The 19,469-nt window shown below is 47.8% G+C and overlaps 1 protein-coding gene across 4 annotated transcripts in view; it reads left to right on the forward strand.

The window, feature by feature from the left end:
- The window catches only part of LOC109885974 (tyrosine-protein phosphatase non-receptor type 12), an 89,590-nt gene extending 74,720 nt beyond the window's left edge, over positions 1 to 14,870 (forward strand). For 2 of the 4 annotated variants that reach the window (XM_031815212.1, XM_031815213.1), the window contains exons 14-18: positions 1,009 to 1,080; positions 4,492 to 4,574; positions 5,452 to 5,488; positions 12,418 to 12,531; positions 13,011 to 14,870. In XM_031815212.1, the coding sequence (XP_031671072.1) occupies positions 1,009 to 1,080; positions 4,492 to 4,574; positions 5,452 to 5,488; positions 12,418 to 12,531; positions 13,011 to 13,072 (368 nt within the window). In that variant the 3' untranslated portion in view covers positions 13,073 to 14,870. The remainder of the gene's footprint in view (positions 1 to 1,008; positions 1,081 to 4,491; positions 4,575 to 5,451; positions 5,489 to 12,417; positions 12,532 to 13,010) is intronic. The other 2 variants (XM_031815214.1, XM_031815215.1) reach the window with 1 other exon arrangement.
- The last annotated feature ends 4,599 nt before the right edge of the window (positions 14,871 to 19,469 follow it).

Below are 19,469 nucleotides of genomic sequence, written 5' to 3' on the forward strand. Positions count from 1 at the left end.
GAGGAAAGGATGGAGGGGGGAAAGGATGGGGGGGGGGGGGGGGTGGAGGGGAGGAAAGGATGGAGGGGAGGAAAGGATGGAGGGGGGAAAGGATGGGGGGGGTGGAGGGGAGGAAAGGATGGAGAGTTGAGTGCTGTGAGCATGTGAGAGGTCAGGCTTGGATGAGTTGAGGCAGACTGAGCAGGCAACGTGTGTGTGACCGAGAGCTGGCTAGTGGCCAAGCACCAGGAGATGTTTCAGTGGGTCCTGGAAAGGGGATTGGTGGGTGGCTGGAATGGATTTGTGTTGGTGGTGGTGGTGGGGGGGGGGCAGTGCATGTGTACCAACCAACCGTGTGCACGGTTGTAAAGCCTCCTATACTGCCACGCTACACACAATGGCCTGACAATCACTCAACTGCCCAGAGATGGGATTTTGATCAAAGGCAGCTGATGGGAATCGAGCGATATCCTAATCATGATCTCAAAATCACCTGATCTCTGAATGTATGATCTCTTCGCTTGTGATTGAAACAGCTTTGATGGGAATGATTTGAATGGTTTGGTGTTGATTTTGGCTCTGCTTGGCTTTGTGGCGTGTTGTCTTGGGGTGGTTATGGCTCTGAATCTGGGAGGATGTATTCTGAGCTCGTCTCTCTGGCTGCATCTGAAATGGTATCTTTGTCTTTACACTGCACTACTTCACCTAGGGCTCTGGCTAAAAGTAGTGCACTACTTCACCTAGGGCTCTGGCTAAAAGTAGTGCACTACTTCACCTAGGGCTCTGGCTAAAAGTAGTGCACTACTTCACCTAGGGCTCTGGCTAAAAGTAGTGCACTACTTCACCTAGGGCTCTGGCTAAAAGTAGTGTACTACTTCACCTAGGGCTCTGGCTAAAAGTAGTGTACTTAATCATTAGGAATAGGGCACCATTTCAGATGTACCGGTTTCTCGCTGTCGTTTGATTGTTGATTTGCCGTCAATTTGACCTTTGACCCCTGGTAATAACCCCTGCTGTACTCTGACCCAGACAGTGACCAGAGTGAAGATTCCCCTCCCCCTCTACCTGAGAGAACCCCAGAGTCCTTCATTTTGGCCACAGGTGTGTTTTAACGGTCTGAGACGGGGATCATCTTGATCTCCCAGTCTTGGTCTCATACATCAGGAATGGTGAGCTGTAGTAAGATGTCTGGCATCATGAGACGACATACAAGGGAGGGTCTGCAATTTCCAACATCCTGGAGAGCCAATGTGTTGCAGGCTTTTGTTCCATCCCAACTGTAAGTTAACACATCTGATTAAAATCATCAACTAATCATAGTCTCCTATTTAAATTGTGAAAAGGGGAATTGAGTGTGTTAGACCTGTGCTGGAACAAAAACCTGCACCTTCGGGCATTCTTCAGCCCTCCAGGACTGGCTCCACCCCTTGGTCTGCCCGCTGTCTTCTGCTGCAGTGTGGTGGCTTGACACAAGAGGGCGCCAGAAACAACTCCGCAGACCTTGAACATGGATAGTTTTGCCGACCTTCTCAGTCATCTCAGTTTCAGAACTTCCAGATTACTTTTGTTATGACTGTTGTTGATGAGAGAGCACGGAAATGAAATTACGAGCTTTTTAGTTAAGTCAACTCTGATTCTCTGCAGTATATATCCAGTCTGTAGATGTAAGCCAGACACCACCGGCTCCCGAGTGGCTCAGCGGTCTAAGGCACTGCATCTCAGTGCTAGAGGCGTCACTACAGACCCTGGTTCGATTCCAGGCTGTATCACAACCGGCCGTGATTGGGAGTCCCAATTGGCCAAGCGTCGTCCGGGTTAGGGTTTGGCCGGGTTAGGGTTTGCCAGGGTAAATAAGAATTTGCTCTTAACGGACTTGCCTAGTTAAATTAAAATAAAAAAAGCATTGAAGTTGCCCAAAACAACTCCTTAGTGTTCCAACTCCTTAGTGTTCCAACTCCTTAGTGTTCCAACTCCTTAGTGTTCCAACTCCTTAGTGTTCCAACTCCTTAGTGTTCCAACTCCTTAGTGTTCCAACTCCTTAGTGTTCCAACTCCTTAGTGTTCCAACTCCTTAGTGTTCCAACTCCTTAGTGTTCCAACTCCTTAGTGTTCCAACTCCTTAGTGTTCCAACTCCTTAGTGTTCCAACTCCTTAGTGTTCCAACTCCTTAGTGTTCCAACTCCTTAGTGTTCCAACTCCTTAGTGTTCCAACTCCTTAGTGTTACAACTCCTTAGTGTTCCAACTCCTTAGTGTAACAACTCCTTAGTGTAACAACTCCTTAGTGTTCCAACTCCTTAGTGTAACAACTCCTTAGTGTTCCAACTCCTTAGTGTAACAACTCCTTAGTGTTCCAACTCCTTAGTGTTCCAACTCCTTAGTGTTCCAACTCCTTAGTGTTCCAACTCCTTAGTGTTCCAACTCCTTAGTGTTCCAACTCCTTAGTGTTACAACTCCTTAGTGTTACAACTCCTTAGTGTTACAACTCCTTAGTGTTACAACTCCTTAGTGTTACAACATCACACCAACTAATTGGCTGCCTTAGTGTTACAACGTCACACCAACTGATTGGCTGCCTTAGTGTTACAATGTCACACCAACTGATTGGCTGCCTTAGTGTTACAATGTCACACCAACTGATTGGCTGCCTTAGTGTTACAATGTCACACCAACTGATTGGTTGCCTTAGTGTTACAACGTCACACCAACTGATTGGCTGCCTTAGTGTTACAACTCCTTAGTGTTACATCATCACACCACTCAACTTCTATTAGGGACGTACATAGAGCCAGGAGGTTTTCATCATGTGACCAGACCAGGAAGTACTTCAGGCCCCAGGTATAGTCTACAAGTACAACTAGGGCCCTGAGTTTTAACAGATCAGCTCAGATGGTCTGAAAAACTCCTGGTCCTATGTCTGATATCCCCAGCAGCAGTACCTGACTGACATTGATACTAGGCCCAAGGCCTAATGATGTCATTAGGCCCAAGGGCAGACGTTGCAGGACCGCCAGATAATTAATTCTAGAGATCATTATAAGCAGAGTCCAACTGGGTCCAGCTCTGAGGGGTTAATGTTTATGGACGTTTCCCCAGCTACAACTTGTCATCATAGCTGCGTTATTGTTACCACAGGCAGCAGGGCTACTGACGGGTTCTCAATGCAAGTTTGTTTTTGTTTGTTGATGATAATGCAGTGTCACAATTACCAAGGTGGCACAAATATTGTTCATCAAATTAGCTTCTGAGTTGGTTAAGGATCTTTTTGTGCCAGCAGGGCTATGTCAAATAACCCCGCTCCGCTCAAACCAGAGTCCCACCCCTCACTGTCCACTAATGGTTCCTCTCTGAATCCCCCTCCTCGTTCAACTGTAATGAACCCCTTGCCTGCAGGGCAGCCTCAGCCCTGTGCTGCTGTGAAGGGAGGATGAATGGATGGAGCGAGACAGGGATGGAGGGCAGCCTCAGCCCTGTGCTGCTGTGAAGGGAGGGAGGATGAATGGATGGAGCGAGACTGGGATGGAGGGCAGCCTCAGCCCTGTGCTGCTGTGAAGGGAGGGAGGATGAATGGATGGAGCGAGACGGGGATGGAGGGCAGCCTCAGCCCTGTGCTGCTGTGAAGGGAGGGAGGATGAATGGATGGAGCGAGACGGGGATGGAGGGCAGCCTCAGCCCTGTGCTGCTGTGAAGGGAGGGAGGATGAATGGATGGAGCGAGACAGGGATGGAGGGCAGCCTCAGCCCTGTGCTGCTGTGAAGGGAGGGAGGATGAATGGATGGAGCGAGACGGGGATGGAGGGCAGCCTCAGCCCTGTGCTGCTGTGAAGGGAGGGAGGATGAATGGATGGAGCGAGACGGGGATGGAGGGCAGCCTCAGCCCTGTGCTGCTGTGAAGGGAGGGAGGATGAATGGATGGAGCGAGACGGGGATGGAGAGCAGAGTTAACGTTCTCTGGAATGAACATGCTCTCATTAGATTGTGTGTTGATGTGCGCTGTGTCTTCATGACATTTATCAAATGAGAGTTTATTAGTCACATGCACACGGTCCAGTGAAACTCTTGGGCTCCAAACTCCAACATGCAGGTCAACGTTAATATAACAATAATATAGAAAGGTCCCAAGACAGAATATATACGTTTCCAACTAGTCTTAAACACACAATGAAGACCGGAAGGGCAGGGTCAACCATTAAGAGCTGAGGAGACAGACGGGGGTTGGTCGATGGAACAGTCGTATTTGGTGTTTAAATGACCTCCACCATGTAAGAACAGCTACAATGGAATGAATGAGGAAGTCAGGGGTACATAAAGGCTGTTGAAAAGAGACGTCTCGTGGCCAGACATGACAGACATGCTCTTGTGTCCGCAGCCTAGAAGCCTGGCACTTTGAGGCTCCCAAATATATAGAGGTACGGTGTCTCTCTATGGAAGTCTCTCTCTCTCTCTAGTCTTTTACTTTCTCTCTCCCTCTTTCTCTCCCTCTCTCTCTCTCCTCTCTCTCTCTGTCCATCTCCAGACCCATCAGAGTTGAAGGCACCAGGACTATCAGACTGGAGTATCTCAGAGGACCAGTCAGGAAAAGGAGCAGGTTTTCCTCAGGTGAACACCATTCTCACCAGCTTTATAGAAACAAACCTCTCTCCGTCTCTTCTGTTCTCCAGTCCTGCTTCTGACGACCCACGGGGTGTGCAGGGTTTAGTTCCAGCCCAGTACTAGCAGACCTGATTCAAGTCATTAAGGGCTTGATGATGGGTTGAGGTGTGTTGGTTCTAGACAGGAACAACTGCTTTAGGCTGCTTTATATGTTCCCTTGAGATACGCCCTCCGTCTCTCCTCCATCATCTCTCCTCCGTCTCTCCTCCATCATCTCTCCTCAGTCTCTCCATCTCTCCTCCGTCTCTCCTCCATAATCTCTCCTCCGTCTCTCCTCCGTCTCTCCTCCGTCTCTCCTCCGTCTCTCCTCCATCATCTCTCCTCCGTCTCTCTCCTCCGTCTCTCCTCCGTCTCTCCTCCGTCATCTCTCCGTCTCTCTCCTCTGTCTCTCCTCCATCATCTCTTCAGCCCTGTTATTAATCTGTCCTCCGTCTCTCCTCCATCATCTCTCCTCCATCATCTCTCCTCCATCATCTCTCCTCCATCATCTCTCCTCCATCATCTCTCCTCCATCATCTCTCCTCCATCTCTTCAGCCCTGTTATTAATCTGTGTCCTCCGTCTCTCCTCCTCCATCTCTTCAGCCCTGTTATTAATCTGTGCCCTCCGTCTCTCCTCCATCATCTCTTCAGCCCTGTTATTAATCTGTGTCCTCCGTCTCTCCTCCATCATCTCTTCTTCAGCCCTGTTATTAATCTGTGTCCTCCGTCTCTCTCCTCCATCTCTTCTTCAGCCCTGTTATTAATCTGTGTCCTCCGTCTCTCTCCTCCATCATCTCTTCTTCAGCCCTGTTATTAATCTCTGTCCTCTGTCTCTTTCCACAGGAGCAGAGGAGTACACAGGCACAGATAGCAGAGAGAGGTAGGTGGCTCATCTCTTCAGTGTTTAGGCTAAATGGGGGGGGGGGGTCTCATAACCTAACATAAGCCCTAGGATACATCCCAAATGGAACCCTATTCCCTATACAGTGCATGGGCCCTGGTCCTAAGTAGTGCACTATGAAGGGGATAGAGTGCCATTTGGGCCTCAGTCAGTCTCAGATGTGGTTTTGTCCCTCCCTCTCAGATGGGTGATTAGGAGAGCACAGGGGTTTGGCTTGTCCCTCTCAGATGGGTGATTAGGAGAGCACAGGGGTTTTGTCCCTCCCTCTCAGATGGGTGATTAGGAGAGCACAGGGGTTTGTCCCTCCCTCTCAGATGGGTGATTAGGAGAGCACAGGGGTTTTGTCCCTCCCTCTCAGATGGGTGATTAGGAGAGCACAGGGGTTTGTCCCTCCCTCTCAGATGGGTGATTAGGAGAGCACAGGGGTTTGGCCCTCCCTCTCAGATGGGTGATTAGGAGAGCACAGGGGTTTGGCCCTCCCTCTCAGATGGGTGATTAGGAGAGCACAGGGGTTTGGCCCTCCCTCTCAGATGGGTGATTAGGAGAGCACAGGGGTTTGGCCCTCCCTCTCAGATGGGTGATTAGGAGAGCACAGGGGTTTGGCCCTCCCTCTCAGATGGGTGATTAGGAGAGCACAGGGGTTTGGCCCTCCCTCTCAGATGGGTGATTAGGAGAGCACAGGGGTTTGGCCCTCCCTCTCAGATGGGTGATTAGGAGAGCACAGGGGTTTGGCCCTCCCTCTCAGATGGGTGATTAGGAGAGCACAGGGGTTTGGCCCTCCCTCTCAGATGGGTGATTAGGAGAGCACAGGGGTTTGGCCCTCCCTCTCAGATGGGTGATTAGGAGAGCACAGGGGTTTGGCCCTCCCTCTCAGATGGGTGATTAGGAGAGCACAGGGGTTTGGCCCTCCCTCTCAGATGGGTGATTAGGAGAGCACAGGGGTTTGGCCCTCCCTCTCAGATGGGTGATTAGGAGAGCACAGGGGTTTGGCCCTCCCTCTCAGATGGGTGATTAGGAGAGCACAGGGGTTTGGCCCTCCCTCTCAGATGGGTGATTAGGAGAGCACAGGGGTTTGGCCCTCCCTCTCAGATGGGTGATTAGGAGAGCACAGGGGTTTGGCCCTCCCTCTCAGATGGGTGATTAGGAGAGCACAGGGGTTTGGCCCTCCCTCTCAGATGGGTGATTAGGAGAGCACAGGGGTTTGGCCCTCCCTCTCAGATGGGTGATTAGGAGAGCACAGGGGTTTGGCTGTAAAACATCAAATCAAATTTTATTAGTCACATGCGCCGAATACAACAGGTGTATAACAGTGAAATGCTGAATACAACAGGTGTATAACAGTGAAATGCTGAATACAACAGGTGTATAACAGTGAAATGCTGAATACAACAGGTGTATAACAGTGAAATGCTGAATACAACAGGTGTATAACAGTGAAATGCTGAATACAACAGGTGTATAACAGTGAAATGCTGAATACAACAGGTGTATAACAGTGAAATGCTGAATACAACAGGTGTATAACAGTGAAATGCTGAATACAACAGGTGTATAACAGTGAAATGCTGAATACAACAGGTGTATAACAGTGAAATGCTGAATACAACAGGTGTAGACCAGTGAAATGCTGAATACAACAGGTGTAGACCAGTGAAATGCTGAATACAACAGGTGTAGACCAGTGAAATGCTGAATACAACAGGTGTAGACCAGTGAAATGCTGAATACAACAGGTGTATAACAGTGAAATGCTGAATACAACAGGTGTATAACAGTGAAATGCTGAATACAACAGGTGTATAACAGTGAAATGCTGAATACAACAGGTGTATAACAGTGAAATTCTGAATACAACAGGTGTATAACAGTGAAATGCTGAATACAACAGGTGTAGACCAGTGAAATGCTGAATACAACAGGTGTATAACAGTGAAATGCTGAATACAACAGGTGTATAACAGTGAAATGCTGAATACAACAGGTGTATAACAGTGAAATGCTGAATACAACAGGTGTAGACCAGTGAAATGCTGAATACAACAGGTGTATAACAGTGAAATGCTGAATACAACAGGTGTATAACAGTGAAATGCTGAATACAACAGGTGTATAACAGTGAAATGCTGAATACAACAGGTGTAGACCAGTGAAATGCTGAATACAACAGGTGTATAACAGTGAAATGCTGAATACAACAGGTGTATAACAGTGAAATGCTGAATACAACAGGTGTAGACCAGTGAAATGCTGAATACAACAGGTGTATAACAGTGAAATGCTGAATACAACAGGTGTATAACAGTGAAATGCTGAATACAACAGGTGTATAACAGTGAAATGCTGAATACAACAGGTGTATAACAGTGAAATGCTGAATACAACAGGTGTAGACCAGTGAAATGCTGAATACAACAGGTGTATAACAGTGAAATGCTGAATACAACAGGTGTATAACAGTGAAATGCTGAATACAACAGGTGTATAACAGTGAAATGCTGAATACAACAGGTGTAGACCAGTGAAATGCTGAATACAACAGGTGTATAACAGTGAAATGCTGAATACAACAGGTGTATAACAGTGAAATGCTGAATACAACAGGTGTAGACCAGTGAAATGCTGAATACAACAGGTGTATAACAGTGAAATGCTGAATACAACAGGTGTATAACAGTGAAATGCTGAATACACAGGTGTATAACAGTGAAATGCTGAATACAACAGGTGTATAACAGTGAAATGCTGAATACAACAGGTGTATAACAGTGAAATGCTGAATACAACAGGTGTATAACAGTGAAATGCTGAATACAACAGGTGTATAACAGTGAAATGCTGAATACAACAGGTGTATAACAGTGAATGCTGATACAACAGGTGTATAACAGTGAAATGCTGAATACAACAGGTGTATAACAGTGAAATGCTGAATACAACAGGTGTATAACAGTGAAATGCTGAGCCCCTAACCAACAATGCAGTTTCAAACAAATACGGAGGAGAATAAGAGAGAAAAGTAACAAGTAATTAAAGAGCAGCAGTGAAATAACAATGGCGAGACTATATACAGGGGGGTACCGATACAGAGTTGATGTGGGGGGCACCGGTTAGTTGAGGTAGTATGTACGTGTAGGTAGAGTTATTATAATGACTGCATAGATGACAACAGAGTAGCCGTGGTGTGGGGGGGCACCGGTTAGTTGAGGTAGTATGTACATGTAGGTAGAGTTATTATAATGACTGCATAGATGACAACAGAGTAGCAGTGGTGTGGGGGGGCACCGGTTAGTTGAGGTAGTATGTACATGTAGGTAGAGTTATTATAATGACTGCATAGATGACAACAGAGTAGCAGTGGTGTGGGGGGGCACCGGTTAGTTGAGGTAGTATGTACATGTAGGTAGAGTTATTATAATGACTGCATAGATGACAACAGAGTAGCAGTGGTGTGGGGGGGCACCGGTTAGTTGAGGTAGTATGTACATGTAGGTAGAGTTATTATAATGACTGCATAGATGACAACAGAGTAGCAGTGGTGTGGGGGGGCACCGGTTAGTTGAGGTAGTATGTACATGTAGGTAGAGTTATTATAATGACTGCATAGATGACAACAGAGTAGCAGTGGTGTGGGGGGGCACCGGTTAGTTGAGGTAGTATGTACATGTAGGTAGAGTTATTATAATGACTGCATAGATGACAACAGAGTAGCAGTGGTGTAAAGAGGGGGAGGGGAATGTAAATAGTCTGGGTGGCCATTTGACTAGATGTTCAGGAGTCTTATGGTTTGGGGGGAAAAGCTGTTTAGAAGCCTCTTGGACCTAGACGTGGCGCTCCGGTACCGCTTGCCGTGTGGTAGCAGAGAGAACAGTCTATGACTAGGGTGGCTGGAGTCTTTGACAATTTTTAGGGCCTTCCTCTGACATAGCCTGATATATCGGTCCTGGATGGTAGGAAGCTTGGCCCCAGTAATGTACTGGGCCGTACACACTACCCTCTGTAGAGCCTTACGGTCAGTTGCCAAACCAGGCAGTGATGCAACCAGTTGATGGTGCAGCTGTAGAACCTTATGATGATCTCAGGACCCCTGACACATCTTTACAGTCTCCTGAGGGGGAAACATCACTTTGTTCTGCTGTTTGATGATCTCAGGACCCCTGACACATCTTTACAGTCTCCTGAGGGGGAAACATCACTCTGTTCTGCTGTCTGATGATCTCAGGACCCCTGACACATCTTTACAGTCTCCTGAGGGGGAAACATCACTCTGTTCTGATGTTTGATGTTCAGATGGGTGATTAGGAGAGAGCAGGGGTTTGGCTGTAAAACATCACTGTTCTGATGTTCAGATGGGTGATTAGGAGAGAGCAGGGGTTTGGCTGTAAAACATCACTCTGTTCTGATGTTCAGATGGGTGATTAGGAGAGAGCAGGGGTTTGGCTGTAAAACATCACTCTGTTCTGATGTTCAGATGGGTGATTAGGAGAGAGCAGGGGTTTGGCTGTAAAACATCACTCTGTTCTGATGTTCAGATGGGTGATTAGGAGAGAGCAGGGGTTTGGCTGTAAAACATCACTCTGTTCAGATGGGTGATTAGGAGAGAGCAGGGGTTTGGCTGTAAAACATCACTCTGTTCAGATGGGTGATTAGGAGAGAGCAGGGGTTTGGCTGGGAAACATCACTCTGTTCAGATGGGTGATTAGGAGAGAGCAGGGGTTTGGCTGTAAAACATCACTCTGTTCAGATGGGTGATTAGGAGAGAGCAGGGGTTTGGCTGTAAAACATCACTCTGTTCAGATGGATGATTAGGAGAGCGCAGGGGTTTGGCTGTAGAACATCACTCTGTTCAGATGGGTGATTAGGAGAGAGCAGGGGTTTGGCTGTAGAACATCACTCTGTTCAGATGGGTGATTAGGAGAGAGCAGGGGTTTGGCTGGGGAACATCACTCTGTTCTGCACAGATCTCCATGAAAATGAATCATTGATGTCATTAAATGATCTAAAAGGTCTGGTCTGGAGTTCTGTCTGGTCTGGAGTTCTGTCTGGTCTGGAGTTCTGTCTGGTCTGGAGTTCTGTCTGGTCTGGAGTTCTGTCTGGTCTGGAGTTCTGTCTGGTCTGGAGTTCTGTCTGGTCTGGAGTTCTGTCTGGTCTGGAAGGAGTTTTGTCTGTCTGTGTCTGGAAGGAGTTTTGTCAGGTCTGGAGTCAGACTGCCTCTCTGCTCCCGACTTTGTAACCTAATTACCAATGTAGTATTCATCTGACACTTCTCCAAGCTTATCTTTTAGCCTGCTTGGTTTTATTAGGTTTCCTAGTTAGTCTGCTGGAGGTGTACACTGTTCCACAAATGACCCTGAAATGATAAGACTGTAGGCATTTATTAAAGGAACAGCTGTGTGTGTGTGCTATGGTGTGTGTTACTGCGTGACAGGGAAACCTGACACTGTGTGTGTTGTGGTGTGTGTGTGTGTGTGTGTTGCTGCGTGACAGAGAAACCTGACACTGTGTGTGTTGTGGTGTGTGTGTGTGTTACTGCGTGACAGAGAAACCTGACACTGTGTGTTGTGGTGTGTGTGTGTTACTGCGTGACAGAGAAACCTGACACTGTGTGTGTTGTGGTGTGTGTGTGTTACTGCGTGACAGAGAAACCTGACACTGTGTGTGTGTGTGTGTGTTACTGCGTGACAGAGAAACCTGACACTGTGTGTTGTGGTGTGTGTGTTACTGCGTGACAGAGAAACCTGACACTGTGTGTGTGTGTGTGTGTTACTGCGTGACAGAGAAACCTGACACTGTGTGTGTGTGTGTGTGTTACTGCGTGACAGAGAAACCTGACACTGTGTGTGTTTGTTACTGCGTGACAGAGAAACCTGACACTGTGTGTGTTTGTTACTGCGTGACAGAGAAACCTGACACTGTGTGTGTGTGTGTGTGTTACTGCGTGACAGAGAAACCTGACACTGTGTGTGTGTGTGTTACTGCGTGACAGAGAAACCTGACACTGTGTGTGTGTGTTACTACGTGACAGAGAAACCTGACACTGTGTGTGTTACTGCGTGACAGAGAAACCTGACACTGTGTGTGTGTGTGTGTTACTGCGTGACAGAGAAACCTGACACTGTGTGTGTGTGTGTGTGTGTGTGTGTGTGTGTGTGTGTGTGTGTGTGTTACTGCGTGACAGAGAAACCTGACACTGTGTGTGTGTGTGTTACTGCGTGACAGAGAAACCTGACACTGTGTGTGTGTGTTACTGCGTGACAGAGAAACCTGACACTGTGTGTGTGTGTGTGTGTTACTGCGTGACAGAGAAACCTGACACTGTGTGTGTGTGTTACTGCGTGACAGAGAAACCTGACACTGTGTGTGTTACTGCGTGACAGAGAAACCTGACACTGTGTGTGTTACTGCGTGACAGAGAAACCTGACACTGTGTGTGTGTGTTACTGCGTGACAGAGAAACCTGACACTGTGTGTGTGTGTGTGTTACTGCGTGACAGAGAAACCTGACACTGTGTGTGTTACTGCGTGACAGAGAAACCTGACACTGTGTGTGTGTGTTACTGCGTGACAGAGAAACCTGACACTGTGTGTGTGTGTGTGTGTGTTACTGCGGGACAGAGAAACCTGACACTGTGTGTGTGTGTGTGTGTTACTGCGTGACAGAGAAACCTGACACTGTGTGTGTGTGTGTGTGTGTGTTACTGCGTGACAGAGAAACCTGACACTGTGTGTGTGTGTGTGTGTGTGTGTTACTGCGTGACAGAGAAACCTGACACTGTGTGTGTTACTGCGTGACAGAGAAACCTGACACTGTGTGTGTTACTGCGTGACAGAGAAACCTGACACTGTGTGTGTGTGTGTGTGTGTGTGTGTGTGTGTGTGTGTGTGTGTGTGTGTGTGTGTGTGTGTTCTAGAACCATCAGGAGAGAAGAGTAAGAAGATTTCAGATGCAGCAGGACTGGAAACATCACCTACCAACACCACAGTAGCAGACAGCACAGCACAGAGCAAGGCTTCCTCAGAGATGGGTGAGTGACAGGAGGAGGGAAAGTGATAGTAAATATGGTCATGTTGTGTCTATAGTTGTTTACTATAACTAGGGCCCTGAGTTGTTCCTGACCAGGACAACGCTGGTCTCTAGTCATAACATATAACCACAACCAAGAACCTGAGTTGTTCCTGACCAGGACAACGCTGGTTTCTAGTCAAAACATATAACCACAACCAAGAACCTGAGTTGTTCCTGACCAGGACAACACTGGTTTCTAGTCATAACATATAACCACAACCAAGAACCAGAGTTGTTCCTGACCAGGACAACGCTGGTCTCTAGTCATAACATATAACCACAACCAAGAACCTGAGTTGTTCCTGACCAGGACAACGCTGGTCTCTAGTCATAACATATAACCACAACCAAGAACCAGAATGTTTCCTGGTCAGGTGACGTGGCCTGAAAAAGACCCAAGCGCTTTAATCATAACACTGTTCTTCTCTTGTCTTCCAGGATACGGTAACCGCTGCACACAACCCAAAGGACCCAGGGAGCCCCCTACACAGTGGACATGATCATGGCTTCTACCTATAGCCCCCTTCACTGCCCTCCTCCACCCTCCTCCTTGATCCTCACCGTGTCTCTTACAAGGGCCACTGTGTATGAAGGAGATGACTGGGTGCTGTCCCATCCTTGGACACTGACACCTTTTCCTAACTAATAGGGTAGATGTGAAATGGCACCCTATTCCCTATATAGTGCACTGTATATTTGGCCAGAGTCTTGTACATGTAGGTAACAGGGTGCCATTTGAGACCAAGCCTAAAACACAATCTGCAAAGCAATTTAGATAATCTACCCAGGATGCAACGGTACACCTTTCTGCTGTACTTGTGCCAGTTGCCAGGGGCTGTCTGTGTGCTGGTGCTATTAAGTGTTTCCCAAATGGAACTCCATTCCCTATATAGTGCACTACTTTTGACCAGGGACCATAGGGCTCTGGTCAATAGTAGTGCACTACTTAGGGAATAGTGTGTCATTTGGGATGTACAATTATCTCCTTCTCTGCTGGGACCATACAAACCTGCCTTATTCCCTTTGGGGGCAAATCCTAACTTCCACTGAAGTTGAATTTTCACTTAGTCATGAAGATGTGAATGGGAGAGAATTTGTCTTAAGTGCAAGTGAGGATTTGACTTTTAGTCCGAAACAGTTCGTCACATTGGATCCTGATTCATCTTTTAGTTTTTAGTTTTCTATTCCATAAAAATCCTTTCCTTTCTTCTGTACTTTTAGACTTGTATTATGCCATTACAGAAGAAGACATGTATCACTAAGGGACAGAGGACTACTGTTAGATTATTTCGATCCATTTCCTGTTGCTAACTTCTCGATAGCTATATATGCATTGTTTTCTACATGTACAGGACAACTAGGTATATAATATTTAATGTGCTCCCTCTAAATATTCGTATTAACAGAAGATGTAACTAGTCTGTCCATGACACCCCTCCCTCTCCCCAATGTTCCTCCTACTGTAAATGATTTGCCCTCTTGTTCTAGCAAATATTGCAGGGTTTTGTTCTAATGACGTGTAAAGGTTTTGAATCAGCTGGACCTGGCATAGCGCCGTCCTCTTGCTGAGATGGCAAACGGGCTCAAGATTGTGTAATAATAAGCGCTCTTTTTGTAAATTCGATTCTAAAGGATATTTTTGTATATGCTGATTCTCCTCTCTTCAGTTTCTGTCCTGCTACAACAGGGACAGTCCAGTCCGGGAGGACTACAAGTCTCCTGGGTTTCTTTCTCTCTCACTCCTTCTAATCAGACTAATTAAAACCCGGTGATGACATCGCCAGATGATTAGACTCTCTGGCCAATCAGAGACATGATTCAATCAACCAATGAACTAAACCAGGAGTACTTTGGCGTTCCAGGCCTGGAGCTGAATTCCCTTGGACCCTAACTGCTACCACTAGCATTTGTTTTGGAGCCCGCCTGTGCCTTTTGGAGAGTGCTGCCCCCCCCCCCCTTCTCCCATCATCAGCAGCACGTGTAGTGACATGCTCAGCCGTGTTGGTTGGTCCACTCCTCTTGGAAACTGCTTGCATCCCAAATGGCACCATATTCCCTATATAGTCCACTACTTATGAACAGACCAGACTCTGGTCAAAAGTAGTGCACTATGTAGGGAATAGGGCCCTATGGGGGCTCTGGTCAAAAGTAGTGCACTATATAGGGAACATGGTGCCTTTTTGGGTCACAGACCCTCTCTGACAACCCTCCTCCTCCTCCTCCTACACAACACAGACCTGTTTGTATGTTGCAGAAATCAATGGACCCGTCAGTAAAGACTAAAGACATCAAGTAGAACATGCTTCCTTGTTTTCCTACACTGTTTTTTAAAGTCTCTGGAGGGGCTGGGGGAGTAGCGCTGGGGCTTCCTGTGTGTGTGGGGGGATTCTCTCTGTGTGTGGGGGGATTCTCTCTCTCTGTGGGTGTGTGGATTCTCTCTGTGTGTGGGGGGATTCTCTCTCTCTCTGTGTGGGGATTCTCTCTGTGTGTGGGGGGATTCTCTCTCTCTGTGGGTGTGTGGATTCTCTCTGTGTGTGGGGGGATTCTCTCTCTCTGTGTGTGGGGATTCTCTCTCTCTGTGGGTGTGTGGATTCTCTCTCTCTCTGTGTGTGTGGGGGGATTCTCTCTGTGTGTGGGGGGGATTCTCTCTCTCTGTGGGTGTGTGGATTCTCTCTCTCTCTCTCTCTGTGTGTGTGTGTGTGTGTGTGGGGGGGGGGGGGGGGGGGGGGGAATTCTGTGTGTTGTTAAACTCCCTGCCCCCGGGGGGAGGGGAGGTGGATGAGGACGTGGAGTCCTCCTCCATAGTGATCAAACATGAGCTTTGATCGACTGAGACCATAAAGAACAAACCACACAGACACATACAGGCCTAGTGTATGTGAGACTGACTGCAACGCAGAGGAATGAGAGACACAGTGTGTGTGTGTGTGTGTGTGATCATGCTGTAGGTGTCCAGAGGGAAGAGTACATTCACTAACTTGGGACTTGGCAGGAAGTGAGTTCAGCTAGAGTTCTCCATCAACCTGGTGTTTTCCACACACACACGGTTCCATATAAGGTCCACTTCCACCTGGGTTTTATCCTTCATCTGTTCTAATGTGACATGTTCTCACTGTAGGTTGGCACATATGATGCATGACACACACTTCACTTGGAAGGGTTTTAGTGTGTTTTCAATGAAATGAGTTTCCACCGCATGTTGGACACACTTCCTCCCTGTGACTGCAGGAGGAGTTATTGATGAGGCTTGTCACACTGACACACACTTCCTCCCTGTGACTACAGGTGGAGGAGTTATTGATGAGGCTTGTCACACTGACACACACTTCCTCCCTGTGACTACAGGTGGAGTTATTGATGAGGCTTGTCACACTGACACACACTTCCTCCCTGTGACTGCAGGAGGAGTTATTGATGAGGCTTGTCACACTGACACACACTTCCTCCCTGTGACTGCAGGAGGAGTTATTGATGAGGCTTGTCACACTGACACACACTTCCTCCCTGTGACTGCAGGAGGAGTTATTGATGAGGCTTGTCATACTGACACACACTTCCTCCCTGTGACTGCAGGAGGAGTTATTGATGAGGCTTGTCATACTGACACACACTTCCTCCCTGTGACTGCAGGAGGAGTTATTGATGAGGCTTGTCACACTGACACACACTTCCTCCCTGTGACTGCAGGAGGAGTTATTGATGAGGCTTGTCACACTGACACACACTTCCTCCCTGTGACTACAGGAGGAGTTATTGATGAGGCTTGTCATACTGACACACACTTCCTCCCTGTGACTACAGGAGGAGTTATTGATGAGGCTTGTCACACTGACACAGACACACACTTCCTCCCTGTGACTGCAGGTGGAGGAGTTATTGATGAGGCTTGTCACACTGACACACACTTCCTCCCTGTGACTGCAGGAGGAGTTATTGATGAGGCTTGTCACACTGACACACACTTCCTCCCTGTGACTGCAGGAGGAGTTATTGATGAGGCTTGTCACACTGACACACACTTCCTCCCTGTGACTGCAGGAGGAGTTATTGATGAGGCTTGTCATACTGACACACACTTCCTCCCTGTGACTGCAGGAGGAGTTTTTGATGAGGCTTGTCACACTGACACACACTTCCTCCCTGTGACTGCAGGAGGAGTTATTGATGAGGCTTGTCACACTGACACACACTTCCTCCCTGTGACTGCAGGAGGAGTTATTGATGAGGCTTGTCATACTGACACACACTTCCTCCCTGTGACTACAGGAGGAGTTATTGATGAGGCTTGTCATACTGACACACACTTCCTCCCTGTGACTACAGGAGGAGTTATTGATGAGGCTTGTCACACTGACACAGACACACACTTCCTCCCTGTGACTGCAGGTGGAGGAGTTATTGATGAGGCTTGTCATACTGACACAGACTTCCTCCCTGTGACTACAGGAGGAGTTATTGATGAGGCTTGTCATACTGACACAGACTTCCTCCCTGTGACTACAGGAGGAGGAGTTATTGATGAGGCTTGTCACACTGACACAGACACACACTTCCTCCCTGTGACTGCAGGAGGAGTTATTGATTAGGCTTGTCATACTGACACACACTTCCTCCCTGTGACTGCAGGAGGAGTTATTGATGAGGCTTGTCATACTGACACACACTTCCTCCCTGTGACTACAGGAGGAGTTATTGATGAGGCTTGTCATACTGACACACACTTCCTACCTGTGACTACAGGAGGAGTTATTGATGAGGCTTGTCACACTGACACAGACACACACTTCCTCCCTGTGACTGCAGGAGGAGTTATTGATGAGGCTTGTCATACTGACACACACTTCCTCCCTGTGACTGCAGGAGGAGGAGTTATTGATGAGGCTTGTCACACTGACACACACTTCCTCCCTGTGACTGCAGGAGGAGTTATTGATGAGGCTTGTCACACTGACACACACTTCCTCCCTGTGACTGCAGGAGGAGTTATTGATGAGGCTTGTCATACTGACACACACTTCCTCCCTGTGACTGCAGGAGGAGTTATTGATGAGGCTTGTCATACTGACACACACTTCCTCCCTGTGACTGCAGGAGGAATTATTGATGAGTCTTGTCACACTGACACACACTTCCTCCCTGTGACTGCAGGAGGAGTTATTGATGAGGCTTGTCATACTGACACACACTTCCTCCCTGTGACTGCAGGAGGAGTTATTGATGAGGCTTGTCATACTGACACACACTTCCTCCCTGTGACTACAGGAGGAGTTATTGATGAGGCTTGTCATACTGACACACACTTCCTCCCTGTGACTACAGGAGGAGTTATTGATGAGGCTTGTCACACTGACACACACTTCCTCCCTGTGACTACAGGTGGAGGGGTTATTGATGAGGCTTGTCACACTGACACACACACACTTCCTCCCTGTGACTGCAGGTGGAGGAGTTATTGATGAGGCTTGTCACACTGACACACTTCCTCCCTGTGACTACAGGTGGAGGAGTTATTGATGAGGCTTGTCACACTGACACACACTTCCTCCCTGTGACTACAGGTGGAGGAGTTATTGATGAGGCTTGTCACACTGACACACACTTCCTCCCTGTGACTGCAGGAGGAGTTATTGATGAGGCTTGTCATACTGACACACACTTCCTCCCTGTGACTGCAGGAGGAGTTATTGATGAGGCTTGTCATACTGACACACACTTCCTCCCTGTGACTACAGGAGGAGTTATTGATGAGGCTTGTCATACTGACACACACTTCCTCCCTGTGACTACAGGAGGAGTTATTGATGAGGCTTGTCACACAGACACACACTTCCTCCCTGTGACTGCAGGTGGAGGAGTTATTGATGAGGCTTGTCACACTGACACACACTTCCTCCCTGTGACTACAGGTGGAGGAGTTATTGATGAGGCTTGTCACACTGACACACACTTCCTCCCTGTGACTACAGGTGGAGGAGTTATTGATGAGGCTTGTCACACTGACACACACTTCCTCCCTGTGACTGCAGGAGGAGTTATTGATGAGGCTTGTCATACTGACACACACTTCCTCCCTGTGACTGCAGGAGGAGTTATTGATGAGGCTTGTCATACTGACACACACTTCCTCCCTGTGACTACAGGAGGAGTTATTGATGAGGCTTGTCATACTGACACACACTTCCTCCCTGTGACTACAGGAGGAGTTATTGATGAGGCTTGTCACACAGACACACACTTCCTCCCTGTGACTGCAGGTGGAGGAGTTATTGATGAGGCTTGTCACACTGACACACACTTCCTCCCTGTGACTACAGGTGGAGGAGTTATTGATGAGGCTTGTCATACTGACACACACTTCCTCCCTGTGACTGCAGGAGGAGGAGTTATTGATGAGGCTTGTCACACAGACACACACTTCCTCCCTGTGACTACAGGTGGAGGAGTTATTGATGAGGCTTGTCACACTGACACACTTCCTCCCTGTGACTACAGGTGGAGGAGTTATTGATGAGGCTTGTCATACTGACACACACTTCCTCCCTGTGACTGCAGGAGGAGGAGTTATTGATGAGGCTTGTCACACTGACACATTTCCTCCCTGTGACTACAGGTGGAGGAGTTATTGATGAGGCTTGTCACACTGACACACTTCCTCCCTGTGACTGCAGGAGGAGTTATTGATGAGGCTTGTCACTGACACACTTCCTCCCTGTGACCACAGGTGGAGGAGTTATTGATGAGGCTTGTCATACTGACACACACTTCCTCCCTGTGACTACAGGTGGAGGAGTTATTGATGAGGCTTGTCACTGACACACTTCCTCCCTGTGACTACAGGTGGAGGAGTTATTGATGAGGCTTGTCATACTGACACACACTTCTATGGGGAGCAGGTTT

Source organism: Oncorhynchus kisutch, unplaced genomic scaffold (genome assembly GCF_002021735.2).
Source record: "Oncorhynchus kisutch isolate 150728-3 unplaced genomic scaffold, Okis_V2 Okis09a-Okis19a_hom, whole genome shotgun sequence".
Classification (NCBI taxonomy): domain Eukaryota; kingdom Metazoa; phylum Chordata; class Actinopteri; order Salmoniformes; family Salmonidae; genus Oncorhynchus; species Oncorhynchus kisutch.